The sequence below is a fragment of the Myotis yumanensis genome, unplaced genomic scaffold, assembly GCF_028538775.1.
Source record: "Myotis yumanensis isolate MYYU_CA2020_CCGP unplaced genomic scaffold, mMyoYum1.0.hap1 SCAF_14, whole genome shotgun sequence".
NCBI lineage: Eukaryota > Metazoa > Chordata > Mammalia > Chiroptera > Vespertilionidae > Myotis > Myotis yumanensis.
In genome coordinates, this window is record NW_027223765.1 from 3,610,934 (window position 1) to 3,636,505 (window position 25,572).

The 25,572-nt window shown below is 56.1% G+C and overlaps 2 protein-coding genes across 5 annotated transcripts; one reads left to right on the plus strand and one right to left on the minus strand.

Moving 5' to 3' along the window:
* Positions 1-1,583: 1,583 nt before the first annotated feature.
* CRBN (cereblon) lies at positions 1,584-15,872 on the plus strand. Of its 3 annotated transcripts, none has more exons than XM_070391415.1 (11): positions 1,584-1,656; positions 4,346-4,458; positions 4,960-5,162; positions 5,692-5,841; positions 7,999-8,158; positions 9,062-9,124; positions 10,650-10,734; positions 11,254-11,369; positions 11,700-11,764; positions 13,281-13,412; positions 14,432-15,872. In XM_070391415.1, the coding sequence occupies exons 1-11, from the start codon at positions 1,590-1,592 to the stop codon at positions 14,610-14,612; spliced, it is 1,335 nt and encodes a 444-aa protein (XP_070247516.1). In that variant the 5' UTR covers positions 1,584-1,589; the 3' UTR covers positions 14,613-15,872. The 3 variants fall into 3 exon arrangements, with proteins under 3 accessions (XP_070247516.1, XP_070247517.1, XP_070247518.1); XM_070391416.1 differs by having other exon boundaries at positions 1,585-1,656; positions 4,349-4,458; XM_070391417.1 differs by lacking the exon at positions 1,584-1,656 and adding an exon at positions 2,338-3,986 and having other exon boundaries at positions 4,349-4,458.
* On the minus strand, positions 10,751-24,483 carry TRNT1 (tRNA nucleotidyl transferase 1). 2 transcript variants are annotated; one of them, XM_070391412.1, is made up of 8 exons: positions 23,553-24,305; positions 22,193-22,386; positions 19,616-19,754; positions 19,164-19,290; positions 18,385-18,578; positions 17,142-17,395; positions 16,443-16,724; positions 10,751-11,713 (listed from the first exon to the last, which is right to left on the minus strand). In XM_070391412.1, exons 1-7 carry the CDS (start codon positions 23,962-23,964, stop codon positions 16,476-16,478), a joined length of 1,569 nt encoding a protein of 522 aa, XP_070247513.1. In that variant the 5' UTR covers positions 23,965-24,305; the 3' UTR covers positions 10,751-11,713; positions 16,443-16,475. The 2 variants fall into 2 exon arrangements, with proteins under 2 accessions (XP_070247513.1, XP_070247514.1); XM_070391413.1 differs by lacking the exon at positions 10,751-11,713 and adding an exon at positions 24,457-24,483 and having other exon boundaries at positions 16,345-16,724; positions 23,553-23,691.
* Between the last annotated feature and the right edge of the window lie 1,089 nt (positions 24,484-25,572).

Consider the following 25,572-nt stretch of genomic DNA (forward strand, 5'->3'; position numbering starts at 1 on the left):
TGTGCCTTTCTTTCCATTTTGTTCCTGCCGTGATGAACAGAAAGTGACTCTGGCTCCTGTCGGCCAATAAATAATCGATTAGGAAGCTGTCAGAGAACTCTCAAAATCTGGGGTATTTCGCTGGTTTCTACTGCACCTGCTGGGAATATTGCCGTTGGTGCCTCTTGGGGTGTAAACACTTGTCGGCTCTTTGCACTCTGTCCACAGGGCAGGTGAAGACTAAAGGTGGACCCTGCAGACGGGGAGCGCCCTGTGCCTGGGTCCGGGCGTTGAGCTCTTGGGTGGCCGGGGAGACTGTCAGCAGTTTTCACGCAGGAAAAGGAGCGAGCGCTGAGTCACTCGCGGGCCCGGCCCCTGGTGGCTGTGGCTGCCACCCAGCCCAGACCTCTGAGGTCATCGTTGGACCCTGGACAGCTGGAGGGAAGCCTCCAGGGCAGCCGCTGCCCCGCCCCACTCACCAGTTTAGAGAGAGCACCTGGGGCCAGGCCTCCTCGTAGCCCTGTCCTCTGAGAGGTCTCCGCACTCCTCAGAGAAACGTGGCCCTCCTTCTCCATAAGCTGCTCGCCGCCCTGGGTCCCGCTGTGTCGCGGATACACCTGCTTGCCCCCCACTCTGTCCCCCCTGCCCCGCTCACCATCCAGCCAAGGGCAGGGAGTCCATTTTCGTCACCTTTTCTCTCCTCCCTCATCACCCTCACCCTCCGCTGGGGAAATGTGTGTTTCTTTCCCTCTCACCCCCGGTTCCTGTAACGCGGGGCACCCAGCGCAGGCGCCACGCGTTCATTCCTCTGAGTCTGGATCTTCGTGGACACGTCTGGCTTGTTCTCAGCTCTGGCCCTGGCTCGCAGGCCGTCTTAGCCTCTTTCTGTCCTTGGCTTCCCAGGTAGCTCCTCCACCAACCCCTTATTAAACTCTCTTATCCGTCTTTCTGTGTATCATCGATTGAAAGCCTCCTTACTTGCGTATCTATTAATAACTTTATATGAAACATCTTTCCCACTGAATTAATTTCCCAGCTTCTACATCGTTCTCCTTCATGATGCAAATAGCAAACGGATGTCATTTGCAGCGAAGGATTTATTTTCTAGAATTTGGGGACCCAAATTCTCTTCCTGCTTCTGGAACTATATTTACTGAGACCCTCATTTAACCAATTTTCCTTCTCTCTTCTAATTCCCATCCAGGGAAGCTGGACTCCATGGGCCTTGGTGGGTTGCAGACCCTGGACAGATGAAATGGAGGAGGAAGCGCCTGGCCAGTGAGGGAGGGCAGGAGGGGGATGGGGACAGACCCACCGATGGCAGCTTCGGTGACCCCGGAGCAGGGCTCCGGGGGGGGGGAAAAGGGACAAAAAGGCCGCCTGCTTTTCCAGCCCCGGGCGGCTCCCTCCAGCACCAGGGATCTGCTGCCTGGTGCTCTGGCGCGTGCTCTGCCCGCGGGGGCCGCCAGGGGCGCTGTGGAGCCGCCAGGGGCGCTGTGGCGCGAGCGCTCGCCCTCCCCGCGGGGGCCGCCAGGGGCGCTGTGGCGCGTGCGCGGCGGCGGGACGTAGGGCGCCGCCCCGTCCCAGCATGCTGTGCGGGGTAAACAGACATGGCGGGCGAGGGGGACCCGCAGGACGCTGCGCACGACATGGGCAACCACCTGCCGCTGCTGCCTGGTAACCGCCGGGTCGGGCCAGGGCGGCGCGGGGCGGCGCGGGGCTGCGGGCGCGTGTCCGGAGCCCGCGGGCTGGCGCGGGGGACGCCTGGGGCGGGGCTCGGGGCTGGGGTCCGGGGCTGGGCGAGGCCGGGCGGGGCGCGGGGGCCGGGCCGCGGCCGTCACCACCTGGCTCTCTCCGGGGTGACAGCCCGCGTGCCCCGAGCGCGCACGTCTCCGCCGGGCCCCGGCCGCACTGTCACTGCCGGTGGCGACCGGGCGGCTTCGTGCAGGGACGGCCGGGCCCGCGCTTTGACTGTGCAAACCCGCTGCGTGCGGGGCCGACTGCCCTCCCGGCGCCCAGTCCCTCGGAGACGCCCGCGCGGCCCCCGCGGTGCCGGGTGGGAGGGGGAGGAGGCGGCGCTCGGCCTGGCCCTCCTGGAAGTGTGACGGTGACCAGGGCCACCGGGGGCGCGGGAGGGGGCGCGGGGCGTCTGGAGGCGCGGGCCCTGGGCGGGGCGGGGCCAGCTCAGGCCCGCCGGTGGGTCGGGAGGGGGAGAGGGAGGGAGAGGTGGTTGGGTGCCTGCATCGCATGCAGCTAGGTTGGGTGGGGGGGGGGGGGGGGGGGGTAATTCCGTCGCTCCAGGAAAGCTGTGCTTGGAGGGTAATTTGTGCACCGGGAGCCGCCATCAGCCCGGTCGGCACCTGCCCCGCCCGGAGGGCCCGGGAGGATGACTCCTGCGTGACCCCGCCACGGACTTCACTCCGCTGGTTCCCGACAGTTGGGGTTTGTCCAGAAATCAGGGAGAGGCCCAGGGAGCTTGTAGATGCGATCATAGTGCTTTTCTGAATCTTCTGGAAATTTAAAAAAGTTATCTTTATTGTTGAAAGTGTAACAGATGTTCCCTTTGCTATGGGCATTATTTGTAAGGAAGCATTGGGTTGTCCATAACCCCATGCACTATGAGTTGTTTCAAAGAATAATCCTCTTTAAGTGCCAAGGAAATAGTTAACTAAGCTGCAAAGAATCTATCTTGGCCAAGGAAACACTGGCCGATAAACCGCCCCATAGGGGAAGTGGGGTTCAGCCTTATGAGAGAGGAAACCACAGGGTGTCCCTGAAAAATGCTTACACACTTGGAATAATGATTAATTCCATGGTTCTTCCTTTTCAGATTTAACCCATTGGAATTAATAATTATTTCAAGTGTCTATACATTTTTGGGGGGAACACCCTGTATATGTAAGGAAATCATTTGGAGACTGGAAGTCAGAATAGCTAAAATGTAAACTTTAAAACCATGGAGTCCAGCCGCTGGGCTAGTAGCGACCTGCTCGACTTTCTCTGGTGCAGCGTGTGGGCCTCTCCACAGGCCCGGCGGAAGCCGTGCTGTCAGGATTGTAAACACAAGGAATTAGATTCAGAGCCTCAGATGTTTCCCAAGTCCCCGGAGGGGCACAGCCCCCCACCCCCACCCCCCCAGTGGAGCAGCCCTGGTAGAGGAAGGAGTCGCCGTGGCTGGCGGCTGGCAGGAGGAGGACAGACCCCATTTGAGAGATGAGCACCTCTTCCGTGCAGCTTCTTCTAACTTTCATACCTCTTGTTAGTGACGTCAGGGTTTAAAGTAGGTCAGCTTCGCTTTCATAACTCACAAGTTCTGTGTGGGGAAAGCTTTCTGAGACATTCCTTTTAAAATGTTTTATGTTGCACGCAAGCTTTAAAATTTCAAAGCAAAATCGGTATGAAGATGCTTGCAGACATTTCATTCTCCGATAGCGAGTGATAGCCAGGGAGGTGAGTCACTGCTGTGAAAGTCCTTCCGCCTGGGAATGTGCGGTCATTAGTGGGTCTCCCCTCCTTCCTGTTTCCTGTAGGATCATTAAAGAGAAAGTTTGAAAGAACCTTACAGATTCTTACTCATTCCTGTCACTCTTCAGATGAGGAAACTCACGTTTAATCATTCCAGCTGGAATGAGTTGTCTTGCGTGTCTCTCACACAGAAGGATTTCAGCAGTGTGTGCAGAGGCCCCTTTAAGGAGGGGACCCCGTACCCCTGCAGTGGGGGCTGGGCCAAGTGTGTTCTTCCAACAGGAAGGTCATCGTGGAGAAGCCCTACAGACACGACCTCGGCTGGGTGGTCGGTCGGCTCTACTGTGTTGATCAGTCACATTGGTGGCCTTTCACCTCGGGAGTCTTCCTCCCAGAACCTTGGTCTAGTCATGAGGACGCATCAAACAACATCAAACAGGATGCCCGACAGAACTCCAGCTGGAGAGGGAGGAGCCAGCGAGGCCAGGGAGACAGTGACTGTAACGCGGCCTCCTGGGTGGGACCTGGAGCCATGAGCGGACGTTAGTACAAACCAAGGAAACCCAGATACAGGGGACAGGAGCCAGCCGACTCCTCGGGGGACACGTTAGCTCTGGAAATGGATGTGAGGAGTACAGGAGCCCAACTTTTCTGTAAACTTTAAACTTTTCTAAAAGTTTGGCCAAAAGCAATAGTAAGAGGCAGAGCCTGGGCCAGACCCCGGCCCTGCGGCCTCCTCACCATCTGCAGGGATCGCCAGGCCTGAGTGGGACCAGAGCCCTGTCCTCCCAGGCTCAGACCGCAAAAGGACTGTGCCTGCGGGAGGGAGCGCGGCTCGGACATTGTCACCCGTCGGCTTGTGCTCACGTATCTGGTTTCTTCTCACAATGTTCTTTCACAGCAGAGAACGAGGAGGAAGATGAACTTGAAATGGAAGTGGAAGACCAGGATAGCAAAGATGCCAAAAAGCCAAGTGTCATAAACTTTGACACCAGTCTGCCAACATCGCATACGGTACGTGCGTACGGCTACTTGCAGTTCTCAGCGGAGGGACCGGGCGGAGCCTGGCTAGCGCTGCTCACAGCAGAGCCGGGTGGGACGTGGGCTGTGGCCACAGGCGCGCTCCCTGGGACTTGCCAGCAGTCTCACCCTCGTCCTGCTCACCCTTTGAGGAGTGGTCCCCCCTCGGTGTGTGATTCTGCTGGTCGGGAGGCACTAAGTTACTTACTCTCTGCACCACGGGGCACTGGGCGCTGCTTACCCCCCTGGCCTCTCACCGGTCGTGTGTGATGTTTGGGCAGAGATGTTCTGATCTCAGGCAAATAAAGTCTTCTGAACTAGAAAAATGGTCTTGGAATTCTAAGAGCCAGAACTAGACTCTCATGGGGGATGCTGATGCCCAAGGTCACTATTATTTAAGAAAAGTTAGTGCCCTCTGTGTATGTTTCCCTGGGTTTGGTGTGAGTCTGTTGCATGCGTGTGCTGACGCCACGTGACGACTGTGTCTGCCCGCAGTACCTGGGGGCTGACATGGAGGAGTTCCACGGCCGGACCCTGCATGATGACGACAGCTGCCAGGTGATCCCGGTGCTGCCGCAGGTGGCGATGATCCTCATCCCGGGGCAGACGCTGCCCCTGCAGCTCTTCAGCCCGCAGGAGGTCAGCATGGTGCGCAACCTGATCCAGAAGGACCGGACCTTCGCCGTGCTCGCGCACAGGTGAGCCTCCACGGCTCTAGAACCTTGCCTGTGAGGCCAGCCTGCGTGGAAGAGAAAGGGCCTTTGCATTCTATGTCAAGGGTGACTTGTGCAAAAGAACGGCTGCTCTCAGTTCCCGAGGCGTCCATTACGGGCCGGGGTTAGCTGCAGCTGGATTCAGGAGTCCTGTGGCAGCTGCAGGAAGCGGGCGGTGGGGCGGGAAGGAGCGGAAGTCCCACCCCAGCGCAGTGTGCTGGCAAACCCGCAGCAGGACTGAGGGCTGCGGAGCAAAGGAGCGTTTGCTAGGGGCCGAGGGGGTCACTGTGAGCCCTGGTCGCTCTCCGGGACGGGAAGCCTGTTCTTTTCCTACGTGTGCTCCCACTTACGTGGCGAGGCCGCCTCCTATAGCCGCATCCCCGGCAGCATGCAAGTGGCTTTGCAGTGAGGGTCGATTCCTGTAAGTTGCTTTCCCCTGTGCATTGCTCTCGTCAGCTTTGCGTATTTAAAAATTAAATGTTCCAACGGTTTCCTTCTGAAATCTGCCTGGAAGCAACGCACAGGAGAGGGAGGCGCAGTTCGGAACCACCGCGGAGATCTATGCCTACCGGGAAGAGCAGGATTTTGGAATCGAGGTGGTGAAAGTGAAAGCCGTCGGGAGACAGAGGTTCAAGGTCCTGGAGCTGCGAACACAGTCGGATGGGTAAGAGACGCCGCCCCTCAGAGCTAAACAGACGTCTCCAAATGATGTGTATTGTGCTTCTCATATTTCTTTACTCCCCTCACCTTCCAACTCCCTAACCTTTGACTAGTTCTCTGGAAGCTGTGGCCAGTGGTTCCCAAGTTTGCTGTGCATCAGCCACCCAGGATGTTTGTAAAACTGTAGCAGCCTGAGCGCCTGCCTCATGCCCATCCTGGGAGCCCCTCCCCCAGGGTCCCCGGGACGGAGCTCCTTGGAGGTCAGGGCAGTAGGCAGACCCACAGGGCAGTGCCATTGGGCATGGCTCTGGGCAGAGAAAGGGTGGAGCTCAGAGGCTCACAGGCCTTCTGACGTTGAGGAATTGTGGATATTCTGTTTCACCAGTTACTTGGCTCAGCCCTTACAAGGAATCTAAACTCATTTAAAAATCCAGTCCACCTTAATTTATGTTTTTTTTTTTTTTAATATATTTTATTGATTTTTTACAGAGAGGAAGGGAGAGAGATAGAGAGTCAGAAACATCGATGAGAGAGAAACATCGATCAGCTGCCTCTTGCACATCTCCTACTGGGGATGTGCCCGTAACCAAGGTAGATGCCCTTGACCGGAATCGAACCTGGGACCCTTCAGTCCGCAGGCCGATGCTCTATCCACTGAGCCAAACCGGTTTCGGCCAATTTATCCTTTTTAACACACACACACACACACAAACGTTTTGTTCTGATCGCTGCGGGCATACCTCGTGGGCGTGGCCCGGACTCTGGCACAGGGGACTCACCTGTGGAGAAGGATGCAGGTTCTGGGTTCTGCCCAGGACTCACTGAGTGGACACACACGCTGAGCACACGGCGCTGTCACAGGACGTCTGTCTGTCTCCCTCGGGGGGTGAGCTGCTTGAGGACAATGGCTGACACTTTTGCCTCCACACTTAGGCCCACACCTTTCGCCCGAGCGGGTGCAAGTGTGTCCTGAGGGCCCACCTGAGACCCTGAGCACTAACACTCCATTCTCACAGTGCTTCCTGGCCTCATGCGCATAAAATATTGATTATTAGTGAGCACTGTTCCAGGAACCGTAATGGAAACTGACTTGGGGGAGTGCATTTCTGAGCCTGTCTTGGTATCAGTGACTTTTGATTGTGGAAAAACCTGCACGCCCCACACTGGGGATTTGAACACAAGAGGGCAGCAGACCATTATCTCTGACGCAGGTCAAGGCATATCCACCTGAGGAGCATGCAGCCAGGCTGGGCAAGCTGCGTGGGCAGGGTCTCCCGGGTGGTGTCAGGCCCCCGCGGAGACGCTTGCGGGCGAGGCTGTCTGTGTGGGTGAGTGGCTGACACGGGACACGGCAGACCCTGAGCCTGGTACCCAGGGTTCTGAACTCCGTGCAGCGCTCAATGTGCTGCTTGACCTGTCGGCCTGCCTGCGCCTCGCCCAGCACCAGCACGGGGTGCACTGGCGCCTCCTCCTGGCAGAGCCTGCAGGCCCCCAAGCAGACGGCTCGGCACAGCCCTCCTGTGGGCGGCGTTCCCCGCAAGGGCCCCTCTCAAGTAGCCTTCTGGAAATGGGGCTTTGCTGTCGTGAGAGTTGAAGTATGTTTAAGTAAAAAAACATCATGTGTATTTTGATTCTTTGCACGTTCAAGTTAAACGTTTGATGAGAAAAGAAATGCACATGGAAGTTAGGACTGCAAGTACTTCTCTGGTCTTTTCAACTCCTCCCCATGCACGGGGTCTTGTTTTCCGTTCTTTTTTCTCCCCCTCCTCAGGGTGGATGATTGGAGGGAAAGGGGAGATGGGACGGCAGGTGTCTAATAAATTAATTTACAAGCATCAGGATACGCAACAGTAGTTGATTACGTGTTGATTTTTTAACTTGGTTTCATTTATAGACTGCATATTTTCCTGAAATGTAAAAATCTTCCTTTCCATTCCACCCTGAGATTGAAAATCCATTCCTTAGGTTATCTTTGGTTTGAACTTTGGTATGATTTATGAAATATAGTATGTTTGAAAAACTTCTGTATCTTAACATCAGCATTTGATGAATGTTTTTTAAAAAAGAAAATTTTGAAAACCTTAGTATTGAAAATTAGCCTCTTGTTTAGTTTGAGTTAGTTCACCTTAAAAGTGACCCCGCGCCTGGTCCTCGCTCCCAGAATCCAGCAGGCGAAGGTGCAGATCCTGCCCGAGTGCGTGCTGCCCTCCACCATGGCCGCCGTGCAGCTCGAGTCCCTCAACAAGTGCCGGATGGTGCCGGCCACGCCCGCCTCCCGGGAGGACCGGCGCTCACACACGTGGTGGCAGAAGTACCAGAAGGTGAGGGCTGACGTCCACGCGTCAGCAGGAGACGCAGGCGCGTGTCCTTTGGCTAAACCGTTCTTTCTCTGAGAAAAACAGCGGGTGAAGCCTGTTTCTACTCATTCGCGAGATGCCTCCGTTCTGAGTAGAAATAGTATTTATGCTTTCTGCCTGCAGGAAAGATCGCTAGATTCTAAATCAGAGTAAATTGGCTTTTGAGATGTACCTCTTAAAAACCTGGAAAGTTTGCATTGTAACCTGATAAACCCTGCGTTGACCGTCCCTTACCCTGTGTCCAAGAGCGTAGTGAAGGTTTAATTTTGATGTAAATGCGTAGGATTGTTCATGAAGCGCCTCTGGCCGGGTCAGTGTGCACCACCCTCCTGTTCTTGGGGGTGAATGCACCCCGTTGCAGGACTCCCTTGCAGCTGGTGGGGAGTGGGGGAGGCATCGGCTCGTGACTTGTTCCTGGGGACGCACTGACCTTGGGAGTCCGTGTCTCGGTCCCGGTGTCTAGAAGATTCCTGTGGGAAGTTGTCACTGGGAGGCTCCCAGATTCCCGCAGCCATGAACGAGGCTCTGGAGGGTGGCAGTGCTGACGCTGCAGGTTCGCAGGCAGCGGGCAGCTGTGTGCTTTCAGCCGGAGGCGGCCCCTCACTCCCCTGGTGGCTCTAGCAAGCAGGGCGATGGCAGGGTCCCTTGAAGTCGCTGTGTGGAGCACACCCCGACGGGACACGGGCTCCTGGACGGGTTTGGGGAGCCGAGACCCTGCTCTCAGCTTTGGGGGCCCACGGCTTGTTCAGGCCACAAGGCCGGGGCGGCATCGAGGGGGCCTGACCCAGGCCTGGCCTTAACCGCTCCCAGGCACGGGGTCTCTTTGTTGTGTGGGATCACTACCAAGTGACTTCTTTCTGGTTTCAGAGAAAATTTCATTGTGCAAATCTGACCTCGTGGCCCCGCTGGCTGTATTCCTTGTATGACGCGGTAAGTGACTCACCTTCAGCTTCCTGCTTCTGGGTGAGCCGCGCCACACCCCAGGCCTTAGAAGAAAACACGGCTTGTGCTCACCGTGTCGCACGCTCAGGCTGGGCCGTTCCCTGCATTTGAGAACAGGCAGGCGACCGATTCCTGCAGAGGCTGTGCCTGTCATGTGTAGGATTTTTGCTTTTCCTGGTTTCTTGTTTTTTTAAAAAATATATTTTTATTGATGTCAGAGAGGAAGGGAGAGGGAGAGATAGAAGCATCAGTGATGAGAGAAAATCAGTGATTGGCTGCCTCCTGCATGCCCCACACTGGGGATCGAGCCCGCAACCCAGCCGTGTGCTCTGACCAGGAATCGAACTGTGACCTCCTGGTTCATAGGTCGATGCTCAGCATGGAGCCACGGGCCGGGCCTTTCCTGGTTCCTTAGGCCTGGTGACCTCAGGACCAGATACGGAGATGGTCTAGACCAGTCAGGTGACACGCGAACTCATTTTTTTTGGTTGATTTTTCTTTGCTAAATGGCATTTAAATATATTAAATAAATATCAAAAATATAAGTCTTTGTTTTACTATGGTTGCAGATATCAAAAAATTTCTATATGTGACACGGCACCAGAGTTAAGTTAGGGTTTTTCAAAATGCTGACACGCCAAGCTCAAAAGGTTCGCCATCACTGGTTTAGGGTTCATCAAGCCTTTGACATTTTGTTGGGTCACATGGTAGTTACAGTTAGAAAATTAAAGAGTCCTTTAACAGTGTTTCGGACTTTTCTAAGCCAGTATATTAACATGTGTCTCCTGGTCCCTAGTTGGTGTGCTCTCGGTCACATCCACAGTGGTTCTGCTTACGTTTAATGCCCAGCACCACCCCCCACCCCCCGCTGATGCAAAACCCCCACGACAGGCTGTCAGAACAGGTAGAGGAATCTGGGTTTGTGGACACAGACTGTGTGCAAAGCGTGGTTTCTGTCCCTTTCTCTCAGGTTTGGGGCAAATCACTGGGGTGTGTAACATGGGGCAGTGTGGCTGCTGCGCTTGGCACCCAGTCCACACTCCACACGGTCCCTGTTCCTGGGAGGCACAGTGCCCACAAGTCCCACCTGGGGCTCCACAGTAGGTGCTGAGCTCTTAGCACTTGCACAGCCGTGAAGGAGACCAGTTCACAGCCAACACCCAACACCCAACACCTGGGCTTTGTGCGCACACTGTGAAGGGGCGGTGAGCGCTCGCTCCTGCGTGTGAAAGTGCCTGCAGCTCACGGCCTCAATCCCGGGTGGAGGCAGGAAAGGCTTCCTGGGCAGGAGAGGAGGCTGGTGCCCCCGGAGCCCAGGGTGGGCGCCTGCCAGACCCAGAGCCCAGGGTGGCAGCTGCCAGGCCCAGCTGGGGCTTGGGTCATCCCCCAGGAGAAACAGACGCTGAGCTGGAACGCAGGTTTCACTAGCGAGGAGTGTGTGCGTGTTCTCGGAGCTGCGAAGAGCACAGTGATTGTAAATGCCTGAGCCTCATTAGGGCTCCTGTGTTTACAGGAAACGTTAATGGACAGAATCAAGCAGCAGCTGCGGGAATGGGATGAAAACCTGAAAGATGACTCTCTCCCTTCAAATCCAATAGGTAGGAAATGTTTATTGAATGGAACCAAACACATTCGGCTTCTTAACTAGTGTTTCTATCAGCTTCGAGAAGGACGTACATTTCTTTTGCTTTGAGTCTTTAAAGACGAGTGCATTTAGGAAGTGGGATGACAGGTGAAATGCTGGGAACCCCGTTTCCCACGAGGCTCTCCCGAGCAGCCCAGGCTGCTGTCCCTGCTCCATTCCCTCCCCTGGAGGCGAGCTGGCTGACAGGACCCTGCTCCGGGACCTGCACACGTCACCCTGTGCTCTGATAGGTGCTGTGTAGCCGTTTTTCTGGTCTCTTAGCAAATAAACTCCTTGTTTAATCTAAAGAAGGCCCTTAGAGGAACAAGGCAGGAAAGCTGCATTGTAAACCTCCCCGAGAGGAGAGGGCACGCGGGGTAGCTGGTCTGCTTTAGCGGCTGTGAGGTGTGAAGTGTCCTCTGGAAACCCTAGAGGAGGATTTCAAGACACCGCTTCCCAAGTTTAACCCGTGAAAACCCGCCACGCCTCCAAGATTTTTCTTACAGAGTAGCTGCTTGTCTTCCCATCGACGACGTGCTGAGGATCCAGCTGCTGAAGATCGGCAGTGCTGTCCAGCGGCTGCGCTGCGAACTGGACATCATGAACAAGGTGGGCAAGCACCCCCAGCGCGAGGCAGCGGGAGCGCGTGGCTCTGGGGTCCCACCCGGCGCCTGCAGGCGGCACAGGCCTGCAGTGAGGACTGGAGGGGACAGTACAACCTGAGTGTTTCCCTGGGGTCGTGGGAGCTCCAGCTGTTTGCCTTCCTGGGCCGTGGACCCCTGTGTCCGCTCGGTGTGGACTCTGAGCACCGGTGGTGTCAGCCTCTCAGCCAGGAGGAGGGGTTAGGAAGCACTCGGGCTCCTTGGGGGTGTCTGTGACCTGTGTCATCGCGTCGTCATGTGAGCGCATTTCCCCACTAACCTCCTCTTAATTTTCCAGTGTACGTCTCTGTGCTGTAAACAATGTCAGGAAACAAAAATAACAACCAAAAATGAAATATTCAGGTGAGATATTTATTACATTTTTAGTAAACTTCTGAGTACATTTTCCCAGCTGTCTTAACAGTTATTGTCAAAACTATTTCCGCTGCCTGTACACGCCACCTCTAGTTCCTCAGCAAGTGAACCGTGAGGGGCGGCGGGCTCCCTCAGCCCCAGCTCAGGGACAAGCAGCAGAGCCGACGTCTTGCCTCAGTCCCTGCTGGGATCTGTGTTCTAGGGCAGCGGTTCCCAGCATGGGGCACACACCTCGGGGGCAGTTTGATTTTTAAATAGGCAATTTGAGAATGAGTTATTAACTGAATTTTTTTGCATCTCTTTATGGTTCTAGGGCAGTGGTCAGCAAACTGCTGCTCGCGAGCCACATGCGTCTCTTTGGCCCCTTGAGTGTAGCTCTTCCACAAAATACCGACTTCTGCGCATGGGCCACGAGGTTTCAATCGCACTGTACATGCGTGCCCACACGTGGTATTTTGTGAAAGAGCCACACTCAAGGGGCCAAAGAGCTGCATGTGGCTCGCAAGCCGCAGTTTGCCGACCACTGTTCTAGGGGCTTCATATACAGTATATATGTTGTGACCTATTTATGCATTTTTTGTTCTCTATTATGTTTTGAAACTTTATTTGCTGTTTTTTTCATATCATTTCATATTATTTTTTAACAATTTCTTAGTAATTTCATTCTCAGTACTTCAACTGTCCTTTCGTTCTTTTGTCTCTTTCATGCCATGTTCTTTGGAAGCTTCTTTAGATCAAGTGAATGGCCTTTTAGGCTTCCTCCTCGTGAATAGGAGCTCACTTTTTGAATAAGAATTCTGTGTCACGGGGGGCAGGATTTGAGATGCTTAGGTGGGACGTGGCCAAAAGAAGGTTGGGAACCACTGGTCTAGGACAGTGGTCGGCAAACTGCGGCTCATGAGCCACATGCGGCTCTTTGGCCCCTTGAATGTGGCCGTGAAGTTTCAACCGCACTGTACGTGCGCGTCCGCACATGGTATTTTGTGGAAGAGCCACACTCGAGGGGCCGCAGTTTGCCGACCACGGGCCTAGGATATGGGAAGGACCTACCACGCCTCAGGCATCACAGTCCGTCCTGTTAAACATCGTTTTGCCACATTTGTCCCCGATCAAGCAGGGATGCTCTGACCTGGCCCGGTGCTGAGGGAGTGTTTGAACCGTGTATGCCGCTTTCCTAACTGCTGTCTGCAGTGACGGGCCAGCCGGGGAGGCACCCTGGCTGCACTGACTGCCACGCCAGGAGCAATGCTGTGCCCTCACGGCGTTGTCTGCAGCAGGGCTGAGGCTAGCGCTGGTCCTCTGGCCAACATGGAGAAGCGTAGGCTGAATAACCTGGGCGGGCTGCCAGCTCCTGCTGTCACTCTAAGGCTCTGCTTTCATGTAAAGCTAACGGGTCAGAAATCGTAGCTCTTGTAGCCTCGCTTCTTGGTCAACCCATAAGAAGTCTGCTGGAATGAGGCTGCCCCTCCCCATGTGCTGACTGACCCTGTGCCGTCTGTTGCAGCTTGTCCCTGTGTGGGCCCATGGCGGCCTACGTGAACCCCCACGGGTATGTGCACGAGACGCTGACCGTGTACAAGGCCTCCAACCTGAACCTGATAGGCCGGCCGTCCACGCAGCACAGCTGGTTTCCTGGGTAATGTCCTGGGGACTTTTCCTTTCGGCTTTGCCGTGACTGGGGACAGAGATTTCTAAGTAGCATTGCTGGAGTTACAGCCCGAAGTAGACCATGGAATGAATGGTTCTCTCTACATGCCCTTCACGCCGGGAGGGGCTGGTGCCTGGGCTGTCCTTGCATCGGCTCCCTGATGTGGGGTGGGGAGGAGGTGGGTGGCCCTGCGGGTACCTGTCCCTGCCACCCGGCAGCCTCCACCTGGGAGCCCGGGGGGTCCCTCAGCCACATCCTCTTCAAGGGCCCGAGTATGTCTTTTCTGCCACATCTGGGTCAGCCTTTCTTTTTTGGACAAAATGAGCTGAGCAGGAATTAGTGGTTTTACTGCTAGAACCATGGCAGTCGGCTTAACACCCTTTTTAGCCAAGGACTAAAACTAGAATTAACGTGTTAACCTAAATTCTAAGCTTGGGAAAGCTCGGGTGAAAGGGCTGCGATTCCATGGTTTGGCGTGTCTCCCTGAAGAGCAGAAACACCATGGCTTGTATTCTTTTTATATATATTATTGATTTCAGAGAGGAAGGGAGGAGAAAGAGAAACACCAATGATGAGAGACTATCATTGACCGGATGCCTCCTGCACGCCCCACACTGGGGATGGAGCCCACAACCTGGGCATGTGCCCCGACCGGGAATTGACCTGTGACCTCCTGGTTCATAGGTCAGTGCTCAACCACTGAGCCACGCCAGCTGGGCCTTGGCTAGTCTTTCTGACGGAGCCTTCCTGTTTCAAGAGGTTCAGTTTCATGAGAACTGCCCACCTGAGAGCACTCCCTCTGGGGCAGCTGCCGCAAGGCGGTCACCTGTGTGGTCACACAGGAGCTGGACCACGTGCCCCGCAGGAACTCTGGGTGTGAGGGGCGTGCAGACCAGAGCTCCGTGTTCTCCCTGATGCTGAGAATAGGGCCCTACGGCGTCTCTCCCTAAGCTGGAGGCACAGAGATGGCCACTCGGCTGACCTTCCCTTCGCCCTTCCCGCTGCAGGTTTGCCTGGACAGTCGCCCAGTGCAGGGTCTGTGCCAGCCACATCGGATGGAAATTCACAGCCACCAAAAAGGACATGTTACCCCAGAAATTTTGGGGTTTGACTCGCTCTGCTCTGCTGCCCACGATCCCGGACACCAAGGACGAGCTGAGCCCTGAGAAAGTCGTGCTCTGCTTGTAAACACGGTAGGGCCCCAGGCACTTCACAAGCTGTGGCCCAGGCAGTCCCCTGCGGGAACACCCGCTACTGGCTCCCCCAGCACAGCGGCCCGGGAGGGGCAGCCTCAGCCACAGGGCTTCGGAGGTTTAGCCTCAACTGCCCTGTGGGCGAGGGAGAGCCGCCAGGACACCTGGTTTCCAGGAACGCCCACCTCCACAGCGTGTGCCAGGGCCCTGTGCAACCTGGGTCAGGCAGCTCGTCATGGATAGACACCATCCGCACAGAGCACGTGTCACTGCTGGAGGGTGGCCCTGTGAGGCCGCGTGCAGAGCAGCACGTGGTCCATGCTCCTGAGGGCCACACTCAGGCACCTGGTCCCAGTTGAGGGTTGAGGCAGTGGGTAGGACTTCAGAGCCCTTTACAGGCCTGTGTTCCTCTCAACTTCTCGTGTCTCAGTCCTGGTTGTAAATATTAGAGTTGAGAGAGGCAGCTTGAGCCCCAAAATACAGTTTTCATTTTCTCACGTGTTTGTTAGTAAAAATCCAGTATTGTGTGCATTTGCTCAGTGTCTGAACTGTGACACCGCTGGTTCTGCTCCAAGTGAAATCGGAACCTAGACCACTAAGGAGCAGATGCTCAAGTGAGTCCCCTCCGGGAGGCCAGACGCTGTCTTCTTAGGCTGTTTTGTTCAGGGTCAATTGGAAAAAACCTCTCAAGTAAATTTTAAGAGCAAAACTAAAACACGTTCTCTGTTAAGTGATGTGAAGCGCCTACGTGAGCAGATGGCGTAATGTAAGAAGTAACTTGGAGACGAAGGTCTCGCTCCGCTGGTTCGCCACCTACCTCTTTGCTTGTACACTGGGGGTTCACTGGGCGTCTTCCCATTGGTGTGAACTGTGGTGGTCTTGCTAGTCCTTTGCTGCTTCACCTAATTCACTGGGGAAAGTTCAACTAAGGGGTAAAATGTGAGGCCAAAACCGACTTTGTCTTTTACCAAACGTGCACCCGGGTGGACTGCCTTGCCCACAAACGCCAGCGACCACCCTGCACGTGCCACCTCGTTCCCAACTCCACACTGTCGTCCCCACCCTTTCCTGTGGCCCCGATGACTGCCAGGACCGGTGTCTGCCTGTCACTCTGCACACCGTGCTGAGGCTAAACCAGTGAGGGCGCGACACAGCTGTGACATTTGCCCCTTAAGGTGTCATCTCAGAATGTTCCATATCGCTCACTGACACTTGCAAATAAAACTCTAATTAAAGTAAACACTCGCATATCCTACTTTAAAGTGTGTTATTCATGAGGAACCCAGACCTGAAACCGCTAAGCCTGCACACCTTCCCCTGGGGTGCAGGGACGCCGTGCGGTGGGTCCTGAGTGTGTCAGCGAGTGCTTCCCAACACCTGCACCCACAGGCCTGGTCTGGGCGCCCTCCTGCAGAAGCCCCGTTACACCAAAGGTTTCCACACCTCCCCTTAGCCGGGCTTTCACAGAAACATGGCTGTTGCCAGTACAAAGATGCTCTGAGTGGCTACACAGAAAGGAAAACCAGTTATGAAATGTCAGGGTACAGCTAAAGCCTACACAGGTTAAGATAAGCAAGGCAACTAGCCTTCTCAGTGGGAGCTGTGCCAGGAGGGTGCCAGTTCAGGGCTGTGAGACAGCAGCGGACACTCCTGTGACCGCTGGGAGGCCACGTGCCGTGCTCCCAAGGGGAGGCAGCCTTCACCTCGTGTCTGAAGTACGCGACTGGCAGAGTGTAAAAGGCTTTATTCTATGAAGACCCTCGGCCGCCTTCAGCCGCTCCTCGAGTCTCTCAAGCCTCCTGGGGCCGAGGCACGAGCGGCTTACCGAGATGTCCTGCTGGGGGCGGCTCCCACGGACTCAGCTCTTCTTTATGTGACTCAGCAGCTCGTCCTTCTCCATCTGGTAACCGCTCTTCTTCCACTGGTCCCGCAGCTGCTGCAGCAGCGCCCCGATTTCCTTCCCGGAGGAGATGCCCGCCTTCCTGATGTCGTGGCCACTGACGGGGAAGGAGGGCACGGACCACTGCTGCAGGTCCCGCAGGAGGCCGGGCTGGCCCTGGTACTTCAGCAGCTCCCAGACGCGGGCAGCGGCGTCGGGCTCCCTGGACTGAGGGCCAACATCAGACAGTGCCACACACGTTAGAAAGCATGCTAACGGCCCCAGCCTAGAGTTACATACATGCTCAGTGGGAAATTCTGTTAAAATACATGAAGTCCACAGAACATGTTGTGGGTCTTCGTGTTAATAAGTTAGCTTTGCTCAGCCAGTGTGGCTCAGTGGTTGAGTGTCGACCTATGAACCAGGAGGTCACGGTTCGATTCCTGGTCAGGGCACGTGCCGGGTTGTGCGCTTGATCCCCAGTGTGGGGCGTGCAGGAGGCAGCCAATCAATGATTCACATCACTGATGCTTCTATCGCTCCCTCTCCCTTCCTCTTGGAAATCAATAAAAATATATTAAAAAAACAAAAAGTTAGCTTTACTGTTAGGACGGGCTGCACTGACCACGACTGGTATGTACTTACGTCTATAATGAAGTCCTGGTAGGGTTTCAGTGGTTCGGAACTATCCGTTGCTTTAGTTAAGTCGTTCCTGTATTTAACTAGAAACAAGCCAAGGTTTTTCTCTTCTTTTGAAATCTTCAACCTCAAATCCAATTTTGTGACGTCGTCCTGCACTTTGAATAACGAGGCCAAGAGAGTCATTGGCTTTGGTGAAAATCCTTCAACATTTCTACTGACTTTGTCAAACTCTTCCAAACTTGCATTAGCAGGTAAACCTGTTCGGGATAGGAGCATTTTTCACTCGTCTGTGCGGTGGTTACATTTAGTGAACGACACCCACACGCTACACCAGCCACTGCTTTGCTGGCAGAAACGCCCGTGGCCAGAACTCAGTGTTGGTTCAATCTGGTGCCCTCCATCCACAGGGACTAGCGATGGCTGCTGGCCTCACCCCCTCGCCCTGCACACTGAGGGGAGCTGTAAAGCGTCTGTGTCCATTTACTGGCTGAGCAGGGGGCAGAGATGGTGATCAGGCCCAAGGGACACAACCCAATGCAAACTCTTGGCCACTCACTGACGTGCAACCATAAGACACCCACTCCTCCAGCCCTGGCGGGGCTCGGCTGGTTGGAGCATCACCCGTGCACCAAAAGGACACGAGTTCAATTCCTACTCGAGCATGTATGGGAGACAACAGACCAATGTTTCTCTCTCTCAAAAAGCCTTAGAAACAGGTGACGATTTAATAAAAGAGCATCCATCTGCTCCAACAACTGTCTGTATTCGAACTATCCCCAAGTTTCCCCAAACAAGATGCACAGATAACCCCGTTCTTTCTGAAAGTAAATTATAAGTTACTAAAAAGCTGCTATGCCTGCCACTCTGAGGGCCTTGCCTGCCACTCTGAGGGCCTTGCATGTGTTCACTCACCAAACCAGCCTCATTAGAAAGAGGCTGTTACTTTCTCCCCAGGTTTAGATTCAGAAACTAACAGTCGAGGAACTAACCCACATCACAGAGCCCACAAGTGGCAAAGGCTCATTCAAACCCCGGTCTGGCCGCAGAGGCCACTGTCCCGCTAGCCTACGCTGTGTCTGAGTTGTCCCCCACCCGTGACAAAACTCTTACCTCGTCCTCAAAGTTTATTTTAAAATACTCCACTGCTCCTTTGAGGATTCTTCAGCTGAACTAAACACATGCCCTTAGGGAATGCGGAGCCAGCGTTCCACCCCCCTCAGTGCAGACACGTGCGGCCGGGCCTCACCGATGTAGGGAGCCACGCCGAGGTCGTAGATGAGGTGAACCAAATGACTGACATGATTTCCAACCAGAATCTTTTTCAGTTCCACCCAAATCCTCTCTCCTGATATTCCGCCCAGGCCTTTGGCATTTTCCGCAATTGCTTCCAAAGTCTCAGGGTCGTGGTCACCAGGTTTGTCTACAATCCTCCCATAAAACCTACAAAACAGAATTCTCCATGTATCCCACTGTCGGCACACCATCCAGGAAGCTGTTTCCAACCTCCCGGCAGCTTCCCCACCTAGTGAATCACACACACACAACCACCTATGGTCTGTTCTCTACCTTCTCTTTTTTCCACATGAGAAACCCGAAAGCCAATAAAATACGAGTAACTTCTTAAAGTTGGCAAGAACCAGGCCGCCCGCCTCACCCACTTCTGTCACCGAGGGAGTTGGAGGGGCATCCAGCGCAGTCCCTGAGCTGGGACAGGGGAGGAGTGAAAGGGGCCCCTTGTCCAGGCGCCCAAACAAGGCCGAATGCGACCCGAGCAGCCCAGCCCGAACGCTGGCCTGCCTGTCACATCGGGAATGAATGACGTTTCTAATGGGACGTGCCTGTGCGACGCTGGCGTGTTTCACAGCATCTCAGAACTGACCTCAAACCACACCCGTTCACCCATTCACCCCTGGCTACGTCTCCCCTGGAGACTCACTTGGATGTCACCGCTTCGTGCACCGACTACGTACATGTCATGGCCAGAACTGTATTCTGGTAATAACTATCGATTTTAAACATTCTTACCTGAAATATCTTAAAATTCTAAGGTAATCTTCTTGTATCCTCTTTTTAGCATGTCCAACAAATCTCACTTTCTTATTCTTTAAGTCTTCATAGCCACTGAAGTAGTCATATAAAGTACCATCAAAGCCTGTTCATGGGGAAGGGGAGAGAAGTGACAAGTGGGAACTGGGAAGCAATGTGGCAGATCCACAAATGGAGCGTCACTAGCCGTGAGACGGGATAAAACCTGCCACCTGGGGTGTGGGCGGCCCTGCGGGCATTAGGCTCAGGGAGTGAGTCAGACAGAAGCCGATGGCAGTGCCCTTGCTTCACAGCCGGCGGGCGGCAGTCGAATGCAGCCACTGTGCCCGGTCTCTGAGGCAGCCTCGCGGGCACGGGCTGCAGAGCGGCCAGGAATCAGGGTTCCCCAGGCGGGCACACCAAGGACCGAGGTGAACACATCCCCACGTTACCCAGGAACATCGAGTTGACAGTGAGGTCTCGGCGCTCGGCGTCCTGCTGCCAGTCCGTCGTGAATTCCACCTCCGCGTGTCTCCCGTCCGTGACCACGTCAATCCGCAGGGTGGTGATCTCAAAATTTTCGTTATGCAGCTGTAATTACATGGTTTTCAAAAATGAGGCTTCAGATTCACCGATGGGTTGGAAACAAGGGCGAGTCCTGACATCAGGCAGTTCTTTCTCCTCAGTCGGCGGGCGCACAGGCACCCCGACACAGAAAGGCACCCAGGACATGCACAGACGGATCCACAGGCTACTTTCCTAAAAAGATGAGTCTGACACAAAAACGGCCACTGGGACAAGGGATGTGACAGAAGGGAGAAGCCCTCACAACAGTGGATCCCGCTGCTTCTGTTTCAAGCCAGGCTGCTCTCTGAACCCTTCCTGACGGACCCCGTGTGCAGAGAGCTGTGTCAGTTACAGACTGTAACCGCTGAGCGAAGGGCTGACAGAGGAGAAACGGGGAGCACAGCGGGCAGCTGCTCACCCCTCACCAAGGAGGCTGCTGGGAGGCCTCCGTCCACCTTGGCTGGAGGGACCGTCTGCAGCGGTGAGAAGCCGAGTAGCTTCGTGACCGTGACCTGCGCTGAGCCGTGAGAACTCAGCAGGACCTGTGCACAGACGTGCACGAGTGAGAGGAGAGATGGCTGCAGTGCAGTGAGGAAGGGGCGGACGGACAGAGGGCACCTGCCACGGAGCAGACATGGCAGGGGAGCAGCAGGGAGCACACGGGGCAGGGAGCAGCGCAGGGTCTCACATGCACACGGGCGCTTGGAATCTCCGCACAGGAACTGGGAGCCAAGCGAGCACTCCACGGCTGCTCTAGAATTCCTGTCTCACCCACTCTCCCCTAGGGACAGCTGGTCTCACTCAGAATTCCAGAACTCAGGAGTCTGAGGCACAGGGAAGCGGCAAGAAAAGGGTTTGAAATGTGAAGGCTCTTTGAGACCTGCTATGAAAACAGGGCTCCCAGGACGCCGCCCGCACCAGAGCAGAGTTAGCCCACTGGAAAGGCCGATCAAGAGCAGACACATCTTGGACGGCAGACGGAGGGGATCATGGGAGTGATCACCACAATGAAAACCAGATGAAGTGAAAAAAGTGACCAGGACCTGCACCCCCTCCCCCGCTTGGTTTTTGAAACGCCAGACAGCGGGCTATTCTAACTGGAGGCTCCGCAGATTTCCCCCAGAGACACGCCCTACGATAGCGACTGGGCCCAGAGACATAAACTCTGCGGGTATTTTACAAACCCCAGACGACACCCAACACCAGGGAAGGGCCCAGGACTCCCCATTTCAGTCAAAGGAAAGACAGAAACCGCTCAGAGGAAGGGAAGACACTGTCTACACGCTACCCTAAGGGAAATAGGACAGCAGGAAGCTTTCAAAAGAAATTTTCTAGGAAAGACCATCAGGAACTTGACAAGACGGCAAAATCTGCAAAAAGACTAGAAAGACTGGGTGGTCCAGTTACAGCGACCTGTGGAAAGCAAAGGGGAAGATATGAGAATATGACAGAGGAGACGAAGGCAAAACTAGGTTGGTCCCCGCGGTCCATGCCCAGCGCCACAGGGGTTTCCGGGGAGACAGTGAACCAGGGTGAAGTGAGGACGCGGGAGGCCCACCCAGGGCGCTGTATGGCCCATGAGAAACAAATGCAACGCAAGGCCCGTCAGCTTGAGAGTGAAAACACCAGGGAGGGAAAGACCACAAAGGCTTCCGGAAGGAAGCACCCTCAGGCCATGAAGGAGAGGCGCGCCCGGGCCGAGAGGCTCCGGGAAGAGCCGTCCCAGTTCCGAGCGAGGACTCCCCGCTCTAAGTCCACAGCTAACACAACCATCAGACCAGAGTGAGGGCGCCAGCAAGTAAGAACGCCAGGCGTCCAGGAACAGGCCGTGGAAGAGGGAGAGGAGGAGGTTCCGGGAGCTGGCGCAGGGGAGCTGGGGCAGCCGCCGTCCAGGTGAGGGCCCGGAACAAGGACTGAAACTTGGTCGCTGGAGTGGACTGAGAGGACCCTGGCAGTGACAGCCCAGGACACATCGGGGCGCACACACGGACAGCGATGCCCAAGAAAAATACTGTTAACTGCAAGGACCATACAGTCACGTGACACCAGAAATGTGGTCACAACACGCCTGTGATGCGGCTGTGCACAGGCCACAGGGGGGCACCGGACGCTGACTTAACCCAACACCAAGGACGATGCCCTGAGAAACCGCCGGGGCTGGTGTGGCACATCCCCCTCCCTCCCTAGTAGGACCCCAAGTCAACAGATCCCACCTGAAAACTGAGAAATCAACACGAAACACCAGGGCACAGAAAGGTGTTCGGGAACCTGCAGGCAGCAGGTAGTGCGGAGGGAGCCGTGGGAAGGAGCGTTGCCGGGGAGGGGAGGGGAGGGGAGGGGAGGGGAGGGGAGGGGAGCGGGAAGGCTGTCTCCCAGGAGCCTGGGTGGTGTGCTGGTCGTCACAGGAAATGTAAGCTGTGAAGTCAGGACCGGGCAGCGCGGTGGCTGCCGGCGCCCCTCACCCTGGCCGTGACGGTCCCGTGCTTCTCCCCCTTGTTGTTGATCATGCGGACGCCGGCCGCCTGGAACAGCCCCTTCATCTGCTCGGGCGTGGCGGTGGTGGCGAAGTCCACGTCCTGCGGCTTCACGCCAGACAGCAGGTCCCGCACGGCGCCGCCTGCTATCCGCAGCTCGTGGTTTTCTTTGGCAAATAACTCTGATGAGAAAGATATTTTTATTTCAAGGTGTTTCCCCGAGGACCCGGGGTTCGTGGTTTTCCAGCCTGTGAGAGCTGGCGGGACCCCCCGAGCGCCTCCTGTGGGCATCGGAGGACAGGCCCACAGGAAGGGAGGACCTCAGTGAACAACCCTCCCAAAGACACTCCACTAGGGACGCTCTCCTGATGGCCAGTTCCGTGATGTTAGTTGAAGCTGCAGGGCGAGGCTATCTTTACGTCCTGATCACGAGAGGTACCCGCTCCCCGCTGCAGGCCGACGCCCGTCTCACTCAGCTCACACAAGCTTGGCGCACACGGGAATGGAACTGTTATGGTGGCCGAGCTTAACAGAAAGAGGGGCTTCATGGAGAGTATATTTTTAAAAAGGTTTTTTCCTTTGAGGCAGGGTATGTGGCAGAACTGTGATCGATGAAAACTACAGAAACCGTCACGGAAGCCCACCCCCACCAGACTGTCTTAGACCCTGCACAAGACCAGCTGGGCCCAAGTGGCTCATCTCACCCAGCATCACCCCTCGCCTCATTAGCAGCTACACAGGCACCTGAGCCACCAAGATTGGCAAGGGAAGCCCATAACCGATCCTCTGAGAAGTCTCCACCCCTGTCCCTGAAAATCCGTTAAATGCGCCTCCTTAAAGGAAGTAAACCCACTGGGAGGGGCTGCAGTCTGTGGGGAGCCCCGCTGTCTCCCCGCTTCACTCATAAACTCTCTCTCACTTCTAAACTCTAGGCGGCTCGACTCTAAATTCTTTCCTGCCCAAGCCAGGAACCCACAACGGGTCATGCACCCGGGAAAGCCTGTATCATCTCCAAATTTATAAAAAAACAGTATCTAAGCAACTTTTGGCAAAACCTGCAAAAATGGGCATGTTTAAGCTAGTGGCCCGACCCTGTACTGTATGTAAGTACTTGGCACACAGAAAAAACATGCTTTTTACTGGTCATGTCTTGCCTCTTGTGATTTCGCTATCACTTGGAATTACCTTTCTTTCCGTGGCCCAAAACAACGAGAGCCGGCAATGTGGCCGGAACACGAACCGTCTGCTTCTCGGTGTACACAGGCCCCCCCCACCCCCCCTCCACCCCGCGTGCACAGCCCCCCTCCCCTGCACAGGCTTCCAAAGCAAAAGGCAGCAGGCCCCTCACCCGTGAGGCTCCTCAGCCCCTCCGTGAACAGCGACTGGAACTCGGGAGACTGCACCTTCATTGTGAACAGATGCCGCTGCAGGAGGCGCAGTCCAGCCCGGCCACCGCTCAGCCGCCAGGGGTGCAGGCACCTCAGCATCTGCCACACACATGCGCGCGGAATTTGAAAGTGGCGGGGAACGGAGGGGGGGCACCCCGCCATTTTATTTACCGACCGAGAGACGGTCGTCTCCTGTGCGGGTGGGAAACTGAAGGCACCCGTGGGAGGCAGGTCCCAGGGGTCTCCGGGGCGGGGACCAGGCTCCCAGCGGCTCTCCCGATCCCAGGCCTTCGAGGGGCGGGCCGCGGGGCAGACTCGCAGGGACACTGGGTGTCCGGTGCCTGCCAGCCTCGCCCCCGCCCCGCCGGACATTCTGGCCGGGGGACGTCCTGGGCCTCGTGAAGCAGGTGAGTCCCGGGACGGCCGCCCTCTGCCCTTTCCTGCCGGCCCTGACGCCCCGGTCCCCCGCCCCGCTCCGCTCGCCGTCAGCACAGCGGCGATGCGGACACGGGCGAGAAGCGCTCCTCTGGGGGGAAAGCAGGTGTCCGGGCGCTCCCACCAGGAACGCGCCAGCGCCCTACCCAGCCCACGGCAGGCCGGCGCCCCCCGCGCCTCCACTCGGAAATCCCGCGGGGCCCGGCCCCAAGGCCCCGCCTCCACACCGGGCGCCGGACTGAACGGCTCAGTGAGACCCTGGGGGTCCGGCCGCGCGGCACGGAGGGGCCCGGGGACGCCCGGCAGCTCCGTCGGGTCCGGCGCCAGGGCGGGCGAGCGTCTGGCCACCCGGCTCGCGGGTCCGGGGACTGGCCCCGCGCGTGAAGGTCCCACCGCCCTCTTCCCGCGGCGCGCGCCCCACCCACTCACCCGGCCCGCCGCCGACTTAGCCCCGCACGCACTTCCGGATGGTGGGCGCCGTGACGTCACTCTCTCGCGCCGATCGGTGGCCAATGAAAAGTGCCGAGAGCGTGGGCGGGGTCCGAGGCAGCGCATGGGCGGGGCCTGGGCGGGCTCCGCGGCAACGCGGGGGCGGGGCCTGGGCAGACTCCCCGCCCCCTGGGGGCCCTGGCGCGGGCGGTTTCTCTTTCGCCTCCGCACAGCTCTCGCTCGCCCCCAGGCGGTGAGATGCGCGTCTGCGCTGCGCACCTGTGCGACACTGGTTTCCTCTGTAAGACGTGGCTGGGGACACCTCCCTTGGTTTACTACCGCTCGGCAAATGCTACCCGCTGCTTTTGCCGGCCCCCCGACTCACGCTGGACTCCTGACCATGCTGGACCCTAAGCTGTGCACAGGAAGAACAACATTTTTAATCATCGGAATCGAAGACACAGCGTCAAGACCGAGGCCGAGTGTCCAAGACGCACTCCCTCTAACGGGCCGCCCTCCAGTCCGTTGACGTTACTGGGCGTCTTTCTCGCTCCCGCCTGGTCTGTGCAGCCCTGGCCTTTCGTGGTCTGCGAGCTTTTGCAGCTGTCAGCGAAGAGCTTGCATTTGGCTCCTTCGTTCGCCTTTTCCAAAGCAGGGAGCAGTGCAGAGGGCGGCGAAGGAGTGGGGGTACAGCCCTAGCTCCCTAACGTGGGAAAGGCCACGCAGTGCTTCCAAGGGATTCTACCAGTTGCCTTAACAAATACATGAAATCCGCATCTTACAGTGTCTTAATGTTTTAAAGTGGAGCCTTTTCAGTATAACTTAATTACTTAATTTCTCTAAAAATTTCCTTAAAATATGTGTGTGCCATCATATTTCTGTGGCTTCCAGTGATCAGATGTGTCTTTAAGGGGTTAAGTATCCGGTTTCAAGAGGAACAGGACTAGCTTTCCGAGTTGCCATACAGAAACACAGCACTGATTCAGTGCAACTTTTTTTAAAAATATATTTTATTGACTTTTTACAGAGAGGAAGGAAGAGGGATAGAGAGAAACATCAATGAGAGAGAAACATCCATCAGCTGCCTCCTGCACACCCCCCACTGGGGATGTGCCC

Coding starts and splice junctions, on each gene's coding strand:
- CRBN (XM_070391415.1), top strand. CDS start 1,590: ATGGCGGGCGAGGGGGACCCGCAGGACGCTGCGCACGACATGGGCAAC. Junction 4,459..4,959: donor GTCTGCCAACATCGCATACG/GTACGTGCGTAC, acceptor GTCTGCCCGCAG/TACCTGGGGGCTGACATGGA. Junction 5,163..5,691: donor TTCGCCGTGCTCGCGCACAG/GTGAGCCTCCAC, acceptor TCTGCCTGGAAG/CAACGCACAGGAGAGGGAGG.
- TRNT1 (XM_070391412.1), bottom strand. CDS start 23,964: ATGTCCGGCGGGGCGGGGGCGAGGCTGGCAGGCACCGGACACCCAGTG. Junction 19,291..19,615: donor TGTCAACTCGATGTTCCTGG/GTAACGTGGGGA, acceptor CCCCATGAACAG/GCTTTGATGGTACTTTATAT. Junction 17,396..18,384: donor CGGCGTGGCTCCCTACATCG/GTGAGGCCCGGC, acceptor TATCCCGAACAG/GTTTACCTGCTAATGCAAGT.